This window comes from Equus asinus, chromosome 27 (genome assembly GCF_041296235.1).
Source record: "Equus asinus isolate D_3611 breed Donkey chromosome 27, EquAss-T2T_v2, whole genome shotgun sequence".
NCBI lineage: Eukaryota > Metazoa > Chordata > Mammalia > Perissodactyla > Equidae > Equus > Equus asinus.
In genome coordinates this window covers 26147456-26169803 of record NC_091816.1, presented here as the reverse complement: position 1 = coordinate 26169803, position 22348 = coordinate 26147456, and the positions used below count along the sequence as shown (strand labels likewise).

General features: G+C 35.9%; 1 protein-coding gene across 19 annotated transcripts in view; it reads left to right on the top strand.

Moving 5' to 3' along the window:
- The window catches only part of TENM3 (teneurin transmembrane protein 3), a 579767-nt gene that overhangs the window by 379897 nt on the left and 177522 nt on the right, over positions 1–22348 (top strand). For all 19 annotated transcript variants that reach the window (XM_070499641.1, XM_070499653.1, XM_070499652.1 and 16 more), the window contains one exon: positions 21364–21601. In XM_070499641.1, the coding sequence (XP_070355742.1) occupies positions 21364–21601 (238 nt within the window). The remainder of the gene's footprint in view (positions 1–21363; positions 21602–22348) is intronic.

Genomic DNA, 22348 nt, shown 5'->3' with positions numbered 1-22348 from the left:
GCGCTACTAGGTATCATGTTTCTCTGTTTTGGGAAATAAAAATAAGTTAAAGTTATTTGTCTTGGGAAAGTAAAAAAATCCTTAATTTAAAGTTCTTTGTCTTAGAAAAGTGAGAACTCATTTTTAGACAGAGCACGATATTAAAGGAAGAAATAGTATGGAATTTCCTAAAATTCTTATCTCTAAACACGAATAGTAATCAGTTAAAAGAGAGTATGGTTCTAAGTTGAAAAAGAGCCATTTTTTTTGTGCTTTCCCTTGTTTTTATCCATCGTGTCCAAGAGTTTTGAACATCCTCTGGGCGGGTTTATGCTGTGTTCAGTTGCTCTTATTTTCAAGATGTGATAAGGCGTTACCTAACCGGAATTCAACTTTAGATAAGAGTGCACTCAGGCTTATGTTTCACATGATGAAGAAAATCCTCTATGCAAGATTTTGAAATTTATTCAGTAGGTTTTTTTGTTAACTTCTGCTCTCTCTCCCCCCTGCCCCGTCATGAACATAGTTTTAAGAAATCAGCTTCAGTTCCCCGTCAATACCAAATTTCTTTCTCCCAGTATGTTTCTTTTTCCTTCTGTTTCTTCATCTGTTTTTAAGGTGAGTGGCTTGTGGAACACCTTGAATAGGGAATAAAAAAGAAAAGAATTTGCTTTAGAAAGACATATGTATTGTTTTCACTCAGTGCTGCGAAGTGTTACAAATAAAGATAGACTTTGCAATTTAAAAGAGGAGGCAAAACAAACCCTACAAGGCACTGGCGAGAAATAAAGAAAATTTGCAGTAACCCCAATTTAGCAGAAATAGAAGCCAATCCTGTATAGATTTCCAGAATGATTAGCATGCTTGGAGCCAAATAGGATTAATAGGATGAGATCTCATGATTTTTAAGTACTTTTAAAAGATGAAAGATATTTCTGAAAATACTTTAAAACTCTCTGCGTGCCCCTCCCTTTTACCTTACCCTTCATTTAGTCTGTTGATAAAGGTAATCAGTTTATTGTACCTCTTAATTATGTCTTGAATCTCACCATACGTTTATCCCCATTTCCAGAGCTTTTGTTTATATACTCAATACAAATATTTACTGCGGGTATCTACTAACTCTCATCACTCAGCACTCACTCAAACACAACACAGACACACACACATACGCTCCACCTCCATCCTCCGTGCTGCTGCTGGAGTAATCTTAAAAGGCATCTCTGACCTTGTCATTCATTTGCTTAAAACCAGTCAGCAGCTCCCTGTTGCTAGTACAATAATATGCAAATTATGTAGTCAAGACCCAAGGCGAGGCCCATCAAAATCTTTTCCTCCCCATCTTCCCAACTTCATTTCCTGTCTCTTTTGCCTTTCTCCTGCCCAATCCCGACGTCCACCTTTATGCTCTAGGCAATCTGAACTCTTGCTTCATTGTGCTCCATCTCACCTTCATGTTTTTGCATCTTTCCCAGCTGTCCTGAAAACTTCTCTGCCTGAAATATGCATTCCTCATGATAAGCAATATCTTATCAGAAAAGCCCTGTTTGAATCTTTCAGAATTGAGCGTATTTCATCACTCGGATTACTTAGCGGATAATATTTGATCAGCCAGCCCTGGTGGTCTAGTGGTTAAGATTTGATGCTCTCACTACTGTGGTCTGGGTTTGTTTCCAGACGGGGAACCACACCACCTGTTTGTCAGTTGTCATACTGTGGTGGCTGCATGTTGCTGAAAGCTTTGCCTTCAGTATTTCAAATACCAGCAGGGTCACCCATGGCGGACAGGTTTCAGTGAAACTCCCAGACTAAGACAAACTATGAAGAGGGACCTGGCCACACACTTCCGAAAAAATTAGCCCTGAAAACCCTGCAAGTAGCAGTGGAGCATGTCTGATATAGCGCTGGAAAATGAGAGGATGGTGCAAAAAGACCGGCCAGGGTTCCACTCTGCTGTACGCAGGGGCGCTACGAGTCAGAATCAACTCAAGGATACTAACAACAAAAAATATTTGATCTCTTTCTATGTCTGTATACTCAAGAGTAGGAGGGAAGTTAAGTTTAGTAGAAAAAGTCCTTTGGAGTCAGACACAATGGAAGCTCCAAAAGGACAGGAAAGTTTCTGTTTAACTCATTATTCAATTACTAGTACTTGGCAAGTACCTGAAATACTGTAGGAGTTCAGTGTATATGTGTTAAAACAAAACATGAATGACTGAGTAAATGACGGAGATAATTGTGTTTTACTCCTTGGAATTGGATGGGATATCAGCCCAGAAGGCATTTCTAAAGATGGTGAGGGTTTCAATGAAAATCCTCTCTTCTGTAGTATTGCTATGATGAAGGAATGAATTTCTAAAAGAATTTCAAACCATTCAGTAATAGCATTCAGAAATAGCAGTGGAGTAACCAACAGTCAAGTGGATCTACTATATTAACAACATACAAAATTTAATGAATCTGGGAGAAAATAATGTAAATTTTGGGAATATATATATATATATATATATATTTTTTTTTTTTTTTGGTGAGCAACACCAGCCTTGAGCTAACATCTGTTGCCAATCTTCCTCTTTTTGGCTTGAGGAAGATTGTCACTGAGCTAACATCTATACCAATCTTCCTCTATTTTGTATGTGGGATGCCACCACAGCATGGCTTGATGAGCAGTGTGTAGGTCTGCACCCGAGATGCAAATCCACGAACCCCAGGCCACTGAAGTGAAGTGTGTGAACTTAACCACTGCACTATTGGGCCAGCCCTTAGGGAATATATTTTGTTTTAAAATTAATAGCTATGATTATCATGCACATAAATACAAATAGCTCTTCTTTTTTCCAGTTTCAACTATCTTTACGATTCCTCAAATACTCTGCAACCTATAAGATATCTCCCCAAAATATCCTCATATGTCAACATTTCTGAACCATTACCAACATAACTAAAACTTAATTTATTATTTTTTTAACTAATATATTGCTCATGCTATGGTAGGTGTGCAGTAAATATTTGTGGAATGAATGAATGAACCATTACCAAATGAATCTAGTCAGCTCCCATGCTTAGAAAGATGGTCCTCACGTCACAGCCTAAATTGCTGCTACAAGATCCTTGTACCTGGAAGAGCACCCAGGTTGATCTTCCTCTAACTTACTTTCTCATAATACATCCCTTTGAAGGAACTTCTACATGGCCTACCAAGTCAAGTACAAATGCTTCCATTTGGAGTTTAAAGTCATCAATTAGCCCCACTTGGCCTATCTGGAATTATCTCTCTTAACTTGCTTTCCAAACCAGTGTCCTACTCATTTCCAGTCTTCTCTCTGATCGCCTCTTTGACTTTCCTAATCTTTGCTTCTCCTTTCAAAGTTTAGCTAAAGGTTAGCCTACACCTTAAGCTTTCCAAACTAACCCCAGCACAGAGCAAATGTTTCCTTATTCGCTTTCCTCGTACTATGTTAGAGTGTTTTTGCTTGTTTTGTGTGCATTTGCCGGAGATTTGTCTTCTGGCTGCTTTCGGATGGATAAGTCCTATCCAAGAAGAGCTTAAGCTCCTTTAGGCCAATAAACCTGTCTTCTCCTTCTGTATCTCCACAGTACTTGAATATTATTGGGTAAATAAAATTTGAACTTGTGGCTTGGCAGCAACCAATTGTTGCTTCAAAAACGAGAATAAATTTATGAAGACAAATTTGTCGGTTGTATGCAGGACGGATTGTAGTGGAGAGAGTCATTAGGCACAGGTGTCAGCATACCATTTTTCACAGGGTGTATACCTAGTCAGCAGACAAGGGTTTTTATTTAATAAACGAGAGGTAGAGAGGGAGGGAGTATAAGGGTCTAGATAGGGCGAGGCAGTGGGAATCCAGGGGCGGGGCCACAACCAAGGTACATTTTGAGTAAACTCAAAATAAACTTGATTTGACATAAAAGATCAAAGAGAGTGCGAGTCAAAAATATCACCAAACTTTTGAGTAGAAAATGGTGATTTCAGTGGAAAAGAGAAATGGTCGAGAAAGAAGATATGGATCGGCAGAGTGTACAGAAGGAGGAGGATGAACTGACTTTTGAACAGATTGACAATGCACATAGAGAAGACAAGCAATATGTTTCCCGTTAAAGTGTTTTAGAATAATAATGACGTTACGTTGGCTACACTGGATTTTAAAAATTGTATCCACAGATTTGAAAACTCTTTTTTTCCCCTGATGTGGATGTGCTATCTAGATGAATTTTCAGACATCATCCTTTACTCTGATCTTTCAAAATCACATTAGTTTATTTTAAAGCAAGGTGGTTATGGCACTCTGGTATAAAGAACGTTCATTGAAACATTCTGACTAGTATAATTTTGTTGTAATTCTCATTTCAAATTTAATGGATGGATGCCGGCTGCCAAGGAAGAGACATCCTGGGAACTCATTTACCTGTGAGAAGGCAGAGGGGCAGAGGCTGAAATCTTGATTCTTTTGAGAAAATTGCACAATGTTGAAGTTTGTTTTTGGTGCTGCTGTTTCTCTTGCTTTAAATAGGATGTAACTACACTCCAGGGCCAGTAAAGGACAAAAATCAAATCTTAATCAGTCTTGATGGTTTTTTCTGCTTTAAAAAAGAGGTTCAAATTCACTTTTAAGCATAGAGTTTAATGGAAGTAAGGAGAGACAAAAGTACTCTTTTGAGAGCTGTCATTCGTCTTAGCGTGACACCATTAATAATGGAGTGTAATGCTATTTTGGAAGCTTGGTTCTTTCCTTGTCTTTTTTCTGGTTCTGACTCTCTTCTGTATTCTAAATGAAAGAGGAATGAAGCTCTTAGAGGAAGGTACTATACCAAATCCACTGTCTCCTTGTGCACCACATTATCTCTGACCTCAGCTGTAATTCTTTGAAGAAATAACCCTTCCAAACTCCGTTTTTTTCTTTGCCTTCCTCTTTTATTGTGAGTCTCTTTTACCAACAACATTTGCAGGGTTCTTCACACAGTGTTTTTCTTTTTCAAAGTGGATGGAAACTAGATCATGACGTGGCTGTTTCATTGGGAGTATAACGTCCCTTTTTGACAGCTCCATTAGATCTGCCCGGTTATAAATCTTCATATTTCTGACTTGCCTTGAAATCAGAAAGTGTCTTCAATATGCTAGTCTGTGTGAGCAACAAGCATGAATGAAGTCATGGCAGACATCACAGCCTCTTCCACAAACTTACCTGCTTTAACTCCGTGCCAGGGCAAAATGTTTACCGCTCAACCTCGTATTCAGCTTTGATTGCTAATTATGTCTGAGACATTTTTGAATGTAAAGAGTGTCTCTGAGGTCGCTTTTTATTTTTATGTGTGCAGTAATGTGTTGTGTATAACTTGGATTTCGCGATCTTCATTGTTTCAAAGTTAATTAGTATTCTTTGTTAAAATACCTTCTCCTTTGCTTGAGTAATCGTTTAGTGGCATCTGTCTTTGTCACTTGATTTTGGTGACTGTTTTTAAGTCAAATTATATATGTAACGTGTGTTACCTCCAATTTCATTGACATACAAAAAGTCAATTACTAAACATGTTAATATAAATTATACTTTTATTCTTTTGTAATATTTTGTTTGTATAACATGCGTAAGGTTAACAAATTAAAATTGCCTGTCATTCTAACATAATAGGTAAGAAGTAAGAATATTATATGGGAAGCAGATATTATTTTGTTTTGAATATAATGTATGAAATTAATCCTGTCTGGATGCCCTCACAAAAATGTCAACATGGCAAAGTAAGAAATTAAAGAGTTAATAGTTCTTTATAAAGCAGAAGCCCATTAACTTTTAATAATGCTGTCTCAAATATTTGTCTGTAAATTGTGGTGATAATCAAAGATGAGCCTATGGGATTGTGCTTTGTAGTATTGTTTGATTTGATAACTCCGGTAATCCCTTAAGAACGCTAGGAAAAGTATTTTATGCTTACATTAGCAACTATTGTGAGTTTGTAAAAAACCTGCCAATCCCAAGATGAGAAAAGGAATAATATCTAAGATCTCATATATATATATATATATACACACACACACACACACATTTGTAATCACTACTTTTACAGATTTCTTTACTCTATAATACATTTTTCTTCCTTATCATGAGAAAGAGATGAACTGGCTTCAGAAAATTAAAAATTGAGACAAAACACCGCCCACATACTAAAAAATGTTAAACTCTTTAGAAAACTGGAAAATAACATCCAAATTACTTTTTCATCTGTGTTCCGTATTTAAAATGCAACTTAGTTTCCCTATAGTAACAGAAGCCTTCTGTTACCGCTGAGGGGTTGTGCTCCCCACGCTGGCCTTTCCTAGAGGGCACTCTGACCCTAGATTCAAAATAACGTGTGCTTTTCTTCAATTTAAAATTGAATTTCTACAGTGCTTTGTTACGGCTAACGTTCCCTCTTCATTTTCTTCTTGAAAACATGCTGAAACAAAACGACAATAATAATTATCCCTATATAAATTAGTACGTAAAGCTTTGGGGTCATGTTCTGTAACCATTGTCAGAGTTCTCAATTTCCTGGAACTTTTTTTTCCTCTCTTGTAAAATAGGAATAAATACCAACAGCTTAAGGTGTATGTGAGAGTAAATAAAATAATGTATGTTGAGCACATGGCATAATGAGTTTAATAAGCTTTAATGAGTGTAAATTTCCCTTGTGGATTCCTCCCCCGCATTCTGCCCCCCCTTTTGCATTTAGGATTTATAAAGTTGCATCAAGCCTAGATTTTTAGTAACTCCCTTTTAGATTTTTAGTAACTCCTTTCTATAATTGCTCAGTAAACCAATTTCCTTAGAGCTAGCAAAAAGTCAAAATAGAGAAAAAATATGTAGTTCTTTATTTTGTTTGGTTTTAATGAAGAGCACACAGTATTTTGAATATCAGGGGTTAAAAGAATTGTTATAGACTGGATATGGACATGTTGGAATGCTTTAAAAAATCGATTCTAGCTAATGGAGAGAATGTTTTTAAAGTGAACTATTGCTATTCCTTCAGTGAACCACATACAGCAAAAAAATTCAAGTAAACATGGAAGGAGAGGCAAGCTCTTGCTTATAGAATTAATGAGAATTGCAGTGATCCGCCATGGGGAATTAGAATTTGAAAAACCTTTTCCATGTGCATTATTCCTTTATGTCTAGAACCAGATAAGTAGACTCTAATTTTAAGTGTGCATTTATCCAAACCAGATGAATATGCAGGGCAGCACTGGATAAGAATGTCAAGCTTAATGTTAATATTTTTATTCTCTTTTATAATAGACATATAGTTGGCAAAAGCCACATGTCTGTGAGATCTCTAAAGACCACAGCTAACTCAGGAGAGACGTAGCCAGCTTCATCTCACATCAGCTGTGGAGATATGACCCAAGAGAGACATATCCCAGAATAAGCCCCTTGTCATTGTCCTGTATGATGTTTTTGATCAGCTGTTTTATCTTGAGTAGATTTATATTTTGTAAAATACAAAGTGATAGAGCAGAACAGCATGTGAGACTCAAAATCAGCAACCAAAGCTTTAAACTGTATGTGTATGTTTACAAACACACACACACACACGAAACACTACAGAAATATGGAATTTTTTTTAACTGGAAAAAAAGACCTCAGAAATCATAATCTGTCTCCCTAATTTTATAGATAAAGGGAACTAAGACTGAAAGAGTAGAATATATTACTGATAGAGCCAGGACCTAAATATGTTGGTTTATGTTCAAAGCAAAAAAAATCAAATATAAGAATTGTCTTTTTTTTTTTCACTTGTATCCTCCTAATTTATAAGTAAGTGAGATTCTGTTGACTTTGGGTCTTTAATAAATGAAAATGACTTGTATTTGATGTGTTTGAGTTTCAAAAATTTAGAATTAATTTCAGGACACTAGATCCCTCTGAAAAATACATTAATAATTATATTTAAAAATAAAACATATACTTTTGCAGCACAAACTGAGTCAGCATTCAATAGTTAGTGTATACTATATCCACATACAACCTGTTTTCCTTAATAGGCAGATAATGCACATGCTTACTGATGAGGCTTTATGAGCTGTGTATATTTCGTACATATTTTGCATGTGTTATAATAAAGTAAGTTACAAGTTACGTAACAGCAAATATATTCAAGACTATGTAGGAATGCAACAGATGCAAGTAGAAGATTTTTTTATTGATAAGTAAATTCTAATAATACAAGTCTTACCTCACTTTTAAGAATCATCATGATTTTCAACAGGGCATATTTATTATAAACCCTAAGCAGTCTTTCTGAAACCTGAAAAAGATTTGTGAAAACAGCCTGCAGTAAAAATCACACACGCTTCATAAAACACTACTTGATAGATATCACTTGCACCATTAAGAACTAAACGACAAAGGATGTAATTTCAGTTCTGGCATGCAATATTAATCGAAAGCCTTTAAAACATCTTGCTGATGGGAACTATGACAACGTGACATTGAAGAATTATGAGCTAAAGACATCTATCTTAATCAGATTTTCAAAGTAAATGCCATAAAACATAAAGTTGTTTCATTCATCTTTACATTTTCACATTTTGGTGGGAGCATCATTTTCTAGTGTGTTGCTTTAAGTGTGAAGAATACAAATTCAGTTCTTAAAAGTATGAGTTCAGTATACAGGATTGAAGCAAATTTTAGCCAGTTACCCTGCATACACAGGGAATTATTTCTGTAAGAATGTACATTCTTTCCATTTTTTACTCTAGTGAAACATTAGCCTAAGTAAACACTCTGAATGATATTAAGAGATAGTGTTGAAAAATAATTAGGTGTATATTAGGCTTTATAAATTTAGAAATGAAAATAGAATGTGTTTAAAGACCTCCCTGTAGAAAAAAAATTATCTTGTGGGCATACTCATACATAAAAATCTTCTTTGGCCAAAAAAAGTTTGGAAAAATTTTTTTATTGCTTTATTTGAATAAACGGGAAAAGTCTTTTATTTACATTAAAATAGCACTTCACAGTTTATAAAAATACTTTAATATACATTATCTCCTTTAGTCCTCATAGCACTTCTTTACAGGAGTGAATTTTACTACCATATTACAGATGGGGAATCAGAGAATTTGAAATTGATTATGAATATGAAATTGATTCACTCAAGTTATACAATTACTAAATTTTAGACAGGGAGCTTGAACCCAGGTGTTATGGACTGAATGTTTGTTTTCCCCAAAATGTATATGTTGAAGCCCTCACCCCCCCCCCCCCCCCAGCCATGTGACTATATTTGGAGATGGGAACTCTAGAGAAGTAATTAAGATTAAATGAGATCATAAGAGGGAGGCCTTGATTGGATAAGATTAGGGTCCTTATAAAAAGAGATACCAGCAAACTAGCTCCCTCTCCAGCTTGTGAGCACACAGAGGGATGGCAGCCATCTGTAAGCTGAGAAGAGAACCCTCACCGGAAACTGATTCTGCAGGACCTTCCTCTGGGACTTCCAGCCTCTAGAACTGTGAGAAAATAAATTTCTGTTGTTTAAGTCACCTAATCTATAGTAATTTGTTATGGCCGCCCGAGCAGACTAATACACCAGGTCTTTTTTACACTTTTCCACTGTAAATCCAATGCTCATTTACCTCTTCTATGGAAAAGTTTAATAAACTGGCACTAACATATGTGTAGACTCATGAAATAAAAGATCAGAAGATCTGTGAAAGAATATCTTACTCTTCTGCTTCTCTTTGAACCTCTGTTTTGAGAGAAAGGTTTCTCGTGGCAGTTAACATCCTGTAGAAAGACGCAGGATTCCAGCCTCAACAAATCTTACTCACTACTATTTTTAAAAGGCACAGCAAAGCCTTAGAAATTGCACATCATTAATCTCCCAGACAATAATAATAGTACCTCACATTTCTATAGTACTTTGCAGTTTACAGAGCACTTTCATATACATGATCTCATATTGATATTGGTTTTCATAATATGTCTCATATTTAGCATTCTTTTCACTGTGCCATTCTGCTTTCTGGTGGTGCTCAGTCATTGAAGCAACAGAAAAATGTGTATTGGGAAGAAGGTTTTATGCACACACGCAAAAGTTATATTGAAATTGTTAATGACAAAGACAGGTATGCGTATGTCATCTTAAACTAAAACTCTATTTCGCTTTTAATCAAAGAGCATCATTGCACGGTTTCCATTTAGCACATCACCCTCATTGCCCGTACCAAGAATGGGAAGGATGTAGTAGGTTCCACTGAAGTCTCTTGTATCTACATAATATTTAATGTTTGTGATAACACACATTTCTGCCTAGAGGCCATTATATGATTGGAAGGAAACTTTGAAAATTGGGTTCTATTTCCATGTAAGACATGTACAGATAATATGGACTCAAACTGCACATAATAAATGTAACATCAAATAATATGCTAGGGAAAAAATCAATGGCAGAGTTAATATTTTGGGGGAAACAATATCAGCAAGGTTGTGGGGTACTTTCTGTAGTTGCTGAAATATTTAAAATTTAAAAATCGGGAAAAGGTTCATATAAAGTAGGCTGAATCTCTTTTTCATAAAATTGATTGATTATAATTTTTAAAATGTACTATCATTGTCATAATTTTTAAAAAACAGGTCGGTTTTCTTTTTAAGTTTGAAAGTTGCACGCTGACTTTTTACATAGTTATTTTCGCAAACAATTTTAATATTGAACTCTGAAATAAATTTAAATTTGATAAAAAATGATTTTCACTATATGTACCTTAAGATGTTACTAGTTACAACATAAGGTAATATAGATTGTTTATTTTAATAATGAAAATATTATTCTTACTATTTATAACATAAGACAATATGGTAGGGTATTTATGACATGAGTTTATGGTAGAGGTTTCATAATATTTATATTTAAAGTAAAGTAATTTTTTACTAAATGTCCCTAAAATGTTTTATATTTGTAATGTAAAATAATAGGATGGTTTTTAAAAAATACTTTAAATTTTTAATATTTATAACATAAGCTAATATGTTTCAAGAAAATATTATGTATTACCTAAAATAAAGAGAATTTTAAAGCTAAAAGGCTTTATAATTCATTGCATTACCTCAGCCTAGCTCCCCACAGCTATTTTTTTTACAGGGGAGAGAAATTGAGGCTCGGAGGTTAAGTGGTTTGTGTGTGGTTATGTTTAGTTAGTTAAAGCAAGTGTTTAACCCTTTGTCTCCTGTTTCCTTTTCTAGTACTATTTCCTCCATACCAGACATATTCTTTGTGATAAGAGTATGTTATCTGAAAAGCACAGCAGATTCTGTGTTTTTTTGCAATATTTGCTTTGCTCTTATTCTTTATGAGCCACTTGTCACATAGTAGTAGCTGTTAGTTGCCTTCTAGCCTGTCTTTATCCATATTATAAATATGTACTTTATTTATATCGTGTCATATATTCCATTGAAAGTCAATAAAATATAATTGCACTAAAATCAAATGCTCATAAGGTAATGAGAGAGGAGAGAAGTGTTTATTGATTGTATGTCAGCAATTCTTCATTGTCAAGATTGGGACAGCTTCTTCCTTTTTTTGCTTACACTCTCGGGTAAAATATTTTAAAATGGGTAGAAGAATATCCTGAAGCATATAGTGAGACAATTTAAAGGTATTTTTTATCCAGTTTTCTGTGCTTGTATAATTGATCAGTTTTACCTATGTTTCTGTAAGAAATGATTATGCAAAACTCAGAATTCCATAGAGGATCATGTCTGTGGCATTTCTAGTGTTAACTACATTAAAAGATGAACTGCTTTAACAAGCAATTTACATTTGTTTCCACTCACTGAAATTGGTTAGGGTGCTTGACATTTTAGATAACTGTATACTTTTAGTAGTTAAAGAATATCTTAGAATCCATAGGAGCCAGAATATCTTCAAAGAGAAGTTACTGCCATTCAAGAGAAGTTACCTTTTAAATAAGACAACCAAAAAAGCTGTTATCGTGTAACAAAAAAGAGAGCAGCAGGGATAATTCTTATGAAATGAGACAGAGATGAGTAACTTGGTGTTCTGTATAGTTTGACAGCCATAAGCATGGTATTAGGAACTTTAGAGAAAGCTGGATAAGTAGCTCTAAAGAAAACTCGATTCTTGCCTTCTGGAACTCTTACTAGATGTATATTGAGCTTTCTCATTCTATCTTTTTTGTCTTTATCTTTTGTCTCTTTTATATTTAAGCACTCTTGCTCTTTCTGCTGTCATCTGAGTGATTTTCCCAGATCTCTTTTCCAATCCACTGGTACTCCCTACAATTGTGTCTAATATACTGTGTAAACCATCCAAAATGTTTCTAATTTCAATGACTGCATTTTTCTTATTTATATACATTCTACTTTTTTTAAACAGCCTCTTCTTTTTTCATGGTGTCTGATTTCTATGTTTTTAATTTCTAGTAAGTCTTTAATCGTTTTAAACATACTTATAGTTTTATCTGATGGTTATATTATCTGAAGTTTTTGGGGAGATAAAGTCCCACTGTTTATTTTGTCTGTAGATGTTAGCTGACGTGGATTGTTCCCTCTTAAATTTTGTAATTTTAGACTGTAAATTCATTGAAAGTAGGGTTTCATCTATGGAAATCCTATGTGATGTTGGTTGAGACCATATTCTTCTCAAGAAGTTTGCATTTGCTGCTGCTGGGTGCCTCAGGGGGGAGCATTGCTGACCCAGGACCACTTTTAATATTAATTTCTTGGCTTGGTGTTCCAGGACTGCATTGATAGTATAAGTTTCAACCTCATACTTCAACCACAGGGAAGCCCAGGCCAGTGTTTAAATTTTTCAGGAGTTGTTTTCTTCCCCATCCAGGGCTTAAAACAGCACAGCACGATTCCTCATTGTTCCCTTTGCAATGAGAAGTCTTTTGAAGTCTACTCGTAGGCTGAGAGTGTGGCACTTCCAGGATCTGGGCCATATGTAGGGATCTCAGTAAAAACGGAGGCATTATCTCCTGACTTTTCTTGTACAGCAAAATGATTACAGAGACTGGCAAATCTCCTCAGGGAACTACAGTGTCAGCTCACATGCTCTCAACATTTTTTCTCTCCCCTTTGTTTCTGGCCCATCCGTTCTTTTCAGTTCAGATATATTAACATAAAGTGTAAGTTCCACTGGTGGGCTGAGATTGTTGGCTGTTCTGTTCACTGCTGTATCCTCAGTGCCTGGAACAGAGCCTGGCAAGAGTTAGACAGTCGATAGATATACTAAATGAATTAATCCAAAAGGTATTTATTATATTTTACCCAGGGATTCTGGATATTTTATAGAAAGGGAGCTGACCGATAATCTAGGTTGCCACATTGCTTGAAATAGAAAGCACAGTAGACTCTCAAAGAAAAAAGAATGCAAAGATTTAAAGATTCATACCTTGATGATTTCTTCTAATATTTCAAAGAATGACCTTAAAGACATTAAACCAAATTCTCACTAACTCAGTAAGTGCGGTAAATCAGTTCATCCGTGCTCACTTAAATAATACCCTCTGGGCAGTACAAGTCTTCCTTTTACATCTTCCCATTTATCTCTAAGGTTTTCCATACCCAGACGTCTTTATGTAAATAGCCTTACAATCAATTGTCTGATGACGAATTGATAAGAGCAGTATTATTTACTTATATACTATGTTATGATTTTTAAAAGCAAATTTTTTGTTTTCATTTGATTTGCATTCAACTGTCTGAAATGTTTAAGTGACAGACAATTTGTGGTTAGAATTTTTACACAGTGCCATATTTTAACTAGAGGCTTACAGAGGTGTATAAATGGACAATTCACTTCCAAACACTTGGCTTGTGTGAGAACCATTGGGTAAAATAACTTAAGGAACATGTTTATGTGAAAATGATTTTCTAAGTGAGACGAGGTCTTTCTTTTACAATTTCCATTATACCATTTTAAGTGGTCATCTTAATAATATAGTGTTTGGGGGGGCAGGTGGGAAAAGAGAGAAGAAAGTACCCTAAATATGTAAATATATTTGCTCTAATATGAGCTCTGCAAAGTTGTGGTAGGACTAAAAACATGTATTTCCTTAACTCAAATATTCTCCATTTATAAGGAAAATTCTTGCCAGTTAATTTTTTTCTTCATGGGGAAGTAATGACAACTAATTGTCTGCAATCTATGAGATTTTCTGAGCAAACGAAACATGTTCATATATAACTTCCTATTTTCAGGGTCATAAAAAGTTTATAATACACCTTTCCTAATAGCTCCTGAAATGTAGACAGATGAGGAGGCATTGTGGCCCAAATTTACCATTAGAAGATCAAGAGAATGCGATTTCCAAAAGGCCACTGAGTTAGTTAATAAGGGGACAGAAGATGAAACTAAGTCCAAGAATTTGATTGGGATTTTCAAACTGAAAAGCTAAGTATGATTTGGTCTTTGTTCTGAGAGCATTCACTCCAAGCTCTAGTCACTGTAGTTAAAACAAATATGCTAATAAAATACACAACAACAAAAAGAGCTTTATATGCTTTCTTTTGGTGACCTCTTGTAAGAAAGACATCAGTTTTGAAGAAAACTTGTTTTCTTTGAGACAGGTAGGAGAAGGTAAAGATATAGCCAGGCACTGAAGTGAGAATGAATAAAGTTTGTGATAGAGAAACGTCACTGTCTTTGCTAATCACCAGTGAGGGGGCTTGGCTCCTTCTAAATGTTTGTCTAGTCCAACATGGTCTATGTAACATGTCGTAAACTGTTAGAGAGCCAGAACCGGAGTTTGTTGGTTTATCTAGCTTGGTGTTGTTAGTATTTAAGAGGATGCAAGACATAGGCAGATGAATGATGAATCCTCGTAGGAGTTTTAGGTAACAGTGCTTCTTGGAGTTCTCTAGCAGTTTGGTTAAGTTAAAAATGTTTCAGTGCTTTTGTGTTTCTCTCTCTGTGTGTCTCATCCTCTCCCTCTGTCTCTTTCCTCTCCTCCTTTGGTAAAGTCAAAAATGTTTCTGCTCTGGGCCATCCTGGTGGCATAGTGGTTAAGTTCATACGCTCCGCTTGGGTGGCCTGGGGTTTGCAGGCACAGATCCAAGGTGCAGACCTACACACTGCTTGTCAAGCCATGCTGCGGCAGCACCCCACGTACTAAATGGAAGAAGATTGGCACAGATGTTAGCTCAGGGACGATCTTCCTCATCAAAAAGAAAAAAAAAGTTTGTGTTCTTTTGTGTTTCTCTCTCTTTCTCATCCTCTCCTTCTGCCTCTTTCCTCTTTCCCCCTCCCACTTTCCCTCCAGCGTCTTCTCTTGATCCCTCCCCCTACCATTTGTCTTTTGTCTCAGACTTTACTCAAATTGCAAACAATTATTTTAACGCTGCACAGTTGTCAACCCCTAGCTTCTATCTGCCTTCCAAATTAGAGTATTTCTTCCCTGGGGAAGTTTGCAGCCAGTCCACAACTGAGATCCAGGGAAGGAAGAGGACAGAATAGTGAAGGAAGTGGGTGGGACAAAGCAGTCAGAGTAGCTGTGGGGGGCTCCCTGCTCAAAGCCAGTGCCAGCCCCATTCTCCTCCTCACCTCTCATCTCACAGGCTCCTTTCAATTCCTCCCACCTGAACAGAGACACACACACAAATGTAGACGTACACTCCACAAAGATATTTTTATCTCCCAGCAGGTATTATTTTCTCTCCCAGCTTTCCTGTTGGAAAGTCCATTTCCACTCTGCTCCCCGAAGACCACAGCTCAAGACTGTAAACTAGAGAAAAGCTGGAGCTGAATCCCACAGAGCAATCTGGAAGCTGCCAGGAGTGGCTTTTAATTAAAAAAATAATAATTCAAACCAGCAAATATGCCCAGATATGTTCAAAACACGTGTTCCTTTTTTTTTTTAATTCTTGACATGATTCTGTGGTCTTACTAAAGATGGGAAAAAGACTCAACCTGACTTCCTGACTATAAGATCAAATTCCCTCTTCCATGGGAACTAGCAAGACATTAGTTTATTTTTGATTCCTATGATGTTTCTGATTCTTATTTCTCACCTGATAAAGGAAGAACATTTCCTCTTCAGACATATTTGATTATGTGTTCTTACGTCTCGTGATAATGGTATTAGTTGCTGGCAAGGCTCTTCAATTACTTTGTTTTTCCTTGTGATCTTCTGCCCTGAAGGGAGTTGTTTCTGTCTACCATTAATAAGTAACCATTTAGCACTTACTGTACATCAGGCACTATATCTTTTAGATCCTTTAAATAAGCACATAAAATAAATGAAGCTCAGAGAGAGACGAAACTTATTCAAGAAAATATCCCAGTGAAAAATAAATATCCCATGAAAAATAAATATCTCGTGTTTATTGTCATTTGTCTCTATGTTGCCTTTCACCTCACTGATTGATCCCAGCAGAGTTGCACGCCAGGAAAAGTCATCAGAAGTTTCTCTTCTGCCCCAGGCAGAGCTCAATCAATATGCCTTACATTTGCTTGGAATTGGGGTTTTATAAGTTGCTTAAACTGCTGTCTACCCTGTGCTTCTGTGGCTCTTAACCCTTTCCTGGTCTAATAGTCAGTACTCCTTAGTCAATGTATGTCATGATCCAAGTTATGACCCCATGCTAATAGGTTTAATGTGACAGATTTACATGACACTCTTGAAGAGATTGGTGGCGAAGGACTGAGCAAAAGGAATAAAATCTTTTTTATCTAATATTTATTAGTAATATAATGTTCATTTTAAAAAATATTTGCTATAATTTTTGTTCGATTTATCAAATGAAAGCAAGCAACTATTAGGCTGTCATGAAACTTATATGAGCAGTAGGAACTTGAAAAAAGAAAGACATGAAGGAATGAACTGAGTAAAGATTCTGTTTGGGTGTAATACATAATTTCTAGTAAGCATGGTGCCAAGAATTTTAGTTTTTTTAAAAAAGTTGGGAAGAATATTTTGAAAAAAATAACTTGCACCTTTTCTAAAATACCTAATTGGGAGCATTTCTAATCATCAGCTTTAAAATACAAGGAAAATATACTGTGTTTGGTAAGCTATGATATGTATTTTATATATTGTTTCCTATCTTGTATGTTTATATTTTATGTATTCTTATGTATTTTACATAATCTTTCCGCTATTTACACATCTTAAAAGGTAGATTTTAAATATAGGAACATCTGTTCTAGTCCCAAAGAAATATTCCTAAAAACCAGTTTCTGGGGTGAGTGACATGGTACCCTTCCTGGATGAGATGACCCCCCAAGGTGCTATTATTGCATAAATGTCACCAATCATTCAGCACATTTTTAGGAGTCTTTGAAGTACAAGCTTACTGAAGGCACAGAAAAATCCAAAGAAATTTAAGTTAGAGTCCCTGCCTTTCAGGATCTAAGAATTTAGTTGGGGAAATAAGACATGTTTGCAAATTGCCCTGCAATTAAAGGCAGTATGGGTGGGCTCCACTTTTTACCACTTCAACACTCTCTTCGTTGAATTCTTCATAAATAGTCGTTCATTCAACATTCATTGAGTATCCTTGTGTGGCCCTTAGGGGTTCAAAGGTGAATTAGACACGAACCCTCCCCATAGAGAGTCTATCAGGGAACATGAGACCTATAAAATTAGTTGTAACACAGAGGGAAAAATGAAAAGAGCCATGAAAAAGGAACAGATAAAATACTCTAAGGAGACTCAGAGAAGAAATAACTGATTTCTACTTGAAGAAAACAGAAGAGATGTCATCTATCTTAGAGCTTGAAATCCATAGGATTTGGATACAGAAAGATGGAGGAAAACGTCTTTCCGGGTAGAAGCAGCTGTGCGTAAATGGAAAGGTGTGGGGATGTAGCAAGCTGTAGAACTCACCTTTAGTGTTTAATAGGCAGCAGGAAGCCATTTGGAGTTTTCCAGGAGTAAAACGACATGTTCAGAGCCACGTTTGGGGAACGTTAAACCTGGTGACTCTGTGAAGTCTAATTGTCCTGTCTATAACTCAGTCATTACATCCAGAACTTTTTCTCAAGTCTATGCAAAGCCTGAATCAATGGATTAGCGTAAACAAAGGGTACAGTTGAAATTTTGGTTGTTTTTGTGTGGATCTGCCCACCTGTGTTAGACTCTAAGAGCTAGTCTCCAAGCCTAGACTCTGTTCTCTCTGTCCTTGTGTCCATTTTGCACCTGGGTCATGAAACTTTCCCCAGATATTCAGTTGTTCTTTCCACGAGGACTTAAAAGAGAATTTCTCTCTATTCTCAATACCAGTTATACTTTTCTTAAGCAAACTTTTTGATCTTAAAAACACTCCAAATCATGTAACAAATCATGTTTCCCTCTTTGTGTTGGAAACTAGATAAGCTGGAGCCAGATTTGTGTCCTATTTTTAAAATGTAGGGAGTACACATCAGGCATTTTTTCCACTCACCTCATATCTGGTTTTATCTTATCTTTCTTCCTTTCAGTTTTCTTTTATTGTATCTTCTTTTCTTGCTATGCTTAATTTTACCATATCTCATTACACTTTTATACTTATTCTATCTTGAATAAGTTGATATAGATAAATACATACTCCAACTACTCCTTACATCCCATGAGCCCGATTTTCTAGAACTCGCGTTGACCTCCAGCTGAATCCTGCATTTTGCTTCTCTTTGTGGTCTGCTGCAGAATTTAAGTTTCTGGGCATCCATCCCATCTCACTCAGACTCTGCACTTATTCTGTTCCATCAAATTTTAGATCGAGCCTAGCTTTCATCATCTGGATTTGTTTTGTTGCTAACCCTCCTGCTTGTGTAGTCAAATCAAAAGAGGTCCCAGCAGACAGAACACACTGTGCAGAAATAACCTGGAAGGATAACTGGAAAAAGCCTAGATTTTTGCATGATGTCTTGTCCATTGTAAGTTCTCAATAAATACTTGCTAAATGGATGAGTGAACCTAGAGAAAGCCACAGCAGCACTAAATTATTTTTGAAGCCTTAAAGGGCAGTTTTTTCCCCACTGTTTATGTTTTGATTTAAGCCTAAGAACCTTAAATTCAATATATGGAAATATATGATGATAAGAGATCTTAGAATCATTTAATTTTCAATAACAATCTTAATATCCATAATGCTTTACCATTTACCCAATGCTTTCAGCTGTTATTGACTTAGTGTATCCTTGGAACACAGAGGCTTGACAAATGTTTGTGGGATGAATGACTAAGTACATGCGTAAATGAATGAATGAGTGCATTTCATTGAATTCTTAGATTGCACTAATACATAGATGATGCAGTATTATTTCCCACATTACAGATGATAAAACTGAGGCTCACTATCATGATGCCTGACAGAGTTAGGAATTAAATTGGGTGTTCTGACTTCTGCTATACTGCTCTTTCCTCTCCACAGTGTAATATCTAATATATTATTTATTCTCTACAGTATATGTATAATATAATACCATTCTTTCATGGACCCATGCTCAAAAACATGGAGTCATCTGATCCATCCCTCTACTTCTATTTAGGCACAATCTTAATACTTTCCCTTTGAAATGTTTTTCTCTTTGTTTCCATTCCATTGACGTCAACCTACTCTAGGTCCTCTAAGTGTAGCTTGTTATATCATCCTGTAAGCAGCTTCTTGAAATATTCCGTAAAGACATCCATAGAGATTCTAATCATATGCACTGATGCTGGGGAAGACAAAGCTAATTAATTATATGACACCCAAATAATAAATCGTCCATGAATTTTAAACTGTTTCTTTTTTCTAGCACAATTAAAACTATATATACTGTTTTAACCCTGCCATTCCCTCAAAGACTAATTTCAATTTAACTGAGATTTAGATACTCATAATTTTTCAGGAGCACCAACGCAATGGACCAAGCAAGATTTCTGTAGTTTCTAGTTTGGGGATCTTCAGGAATAGAGACTTCTTTAAGCAGCTTTATTTCATATATTTAGGTGCTGTCTCTGTACCTCATTTCAAGAGTGAGAAATTGTTAGTTGTCAAATGATATGATATGGATTATTACAGACCATTAGCGATATGCAGTAATTACTGATATTATATGCTATGGGAGGAGTTACTTAATTGTTGTACCCTGTAAAGACATTTGATAATATATATTCAAACTATTACATATCATGTATTCATTTCATGCAACCAGATTACATGCTAGACTATATTATTTGGCTTAATAATCACCGCTGGAGTTCACATTGTAGATGAAAGATAGTCCCTGTGTTTCCTATTCTCTTTTAATATGTGCATTTGTATTAATAGCATGATTTAATACATCACTTTAAAATTATATTGCACTTCGAACTGCATTTAGTCAAAAATTGACATCTTATGTGTGTGGAACCATAATAAGTTTAGCATTAAATTAAGGAGTCATCCCTCTGTTTGCTAAAATGTAGTATTTGTGAATTCTAGCATGTCCAAAGCTAGGTAATGAGATTGAAAAGTCGGTCTCAGATGTTACATTAATTTGTGAATTTTAACTTATGACTTATTAGCTTTAGGGAATTTTTCCATGATTACAGCCTAGCATCGTGTTTATATTTTGAAGTTGCTGAATCCCTTATGATTCTGGTTTAGAACACAATATTTCTACCACTGACATCGTGGCATGAGTCGCTCTGGTCATCTATGACTTACTGCAAAATGTAGTTATACTGCATACTACTGTGAAATTGGAAAATCTGTTCTGTGTGTGTTCTAATGGATGTAACGGTCATTAAGTATATGAGTCTTCTGACGTTGTAATCAGATGTGACTCAGTCTGTTAAATATCCATGAAACAACATCTGCTTCACAGAGTGACCTTCTGCTAAAGAATACTTAGCGTCTATTAGAGGATCATAGTGCAGATCTGCCTTATTTGAAATGCACTAAACTAGTCTACTGCTGTTTAGCAACTAGCTTGTAATAATTTATTGCAGTTAAATAAAGCTTAAAAAAACTCCATTAAATAATTATAGGGATTATATGCATTTCGAAAACCTTCGTGTTCTACCGAAATTACCCATTTAATTTCAGGGTTGGTTTGTTAAAAAAAGCTGAAATCTAAAGGCACATTAGGGGAGCTGTCAGATGCTGTTTTCTGTAGGTGTTAATAAAACCAGATGAAAAAAAAATCTGAAACAAATTAAAACCAAAAGCAATTTTACCATCTGTTGTATATTAATTAGAACTTTGTGTGTCAAGGGTAAACTTGCTCTTAGAGAATGTCACCGAACACTCGCTTAATAGAATAATATGCAAATGTATTAGGTTATGGATTTATATGCAGTTTTTAATTCTAATTTATCTACAGTGAATCCCCAGGAAATTGGTAGTGTGTATAGATATGTATGTACACATATGTGTGTATATATATATATGTATAAAATGTTTTCTTTTCTTTTTTCAGAGCAACCTGCAAACAACCAAGGCCAGTCCACCTTGCAGCCTTTGCCACCTTCCCATAAGCAGCACTCTGCACAGCATCATCCATCCATCACTTCTCTCAATAGAAACTCTCTGACCAATAGAAGGAACCAGAGTCCGGCCCCGCCGGCTGCTTTGCCCGCCGAGCTGCAAACCACACCCGAGTCCGTCCAGCTGCAGGACAGCTGGGTCCTTGGCAGTAATGTACCACTGGAAAGCAGGTAACGCCTATGTATGAGACTGTAAGGTCCTTTGATTGTTAGGACCACAGAACGTACCTGCACAGAAGATGCATATTCTACCGTAGTCAACAAACCATGTTTTTTTAACATCTAAAATTGAAAGATAAACTAGTCCAACCCTTTTCTCACTAAGAGAAGTTTATCATACTCATATACTCTGTGTTTTGTCTTCTCTAAGAGCAGTTCCAGGTTATTGCTACTTTTTTAATTGGTGGGGCAATGAAGTTGCCCATCCTTTTCGCACATTTCCTAGCCTACAAGAGATGAGAATGAATGGCTTCAGTGAAAATTTTCCTTACTGCTGTTTTTTTCCTGTTGTCTACAAATTGTTAGGCATGTGGAGAAAAGGATGGAGATGTAAAATGTGATTCCCTGTCCCGTGGTTCAATGAACATATTTAGCATCTGCTTGGTCCTAGACATCAACTGCTTTCACAAATGACATTTTGTCCATTACATCATAAAATCGTAGTGGACTCCCAAGTGTGGTACTTCAGCCCAAGTCAGATGACCATTTGTTAAAGATATTTTAGTTTCTTGTAATATGAGGGAGGAGGGACCTACTCTCTGAAGTTCCTTCTAGCATTATTTCTCAAGACATTCCATTCACTCTCAGACAATTCTATTAGGAAATTTTTCCTTACAATGAATTTAAATCTCCGTTCCTGAAACTTCCATCCTCTAGCTGTAATCCTGCAACTGGTAATATGTAACAGTGTAAAATAAT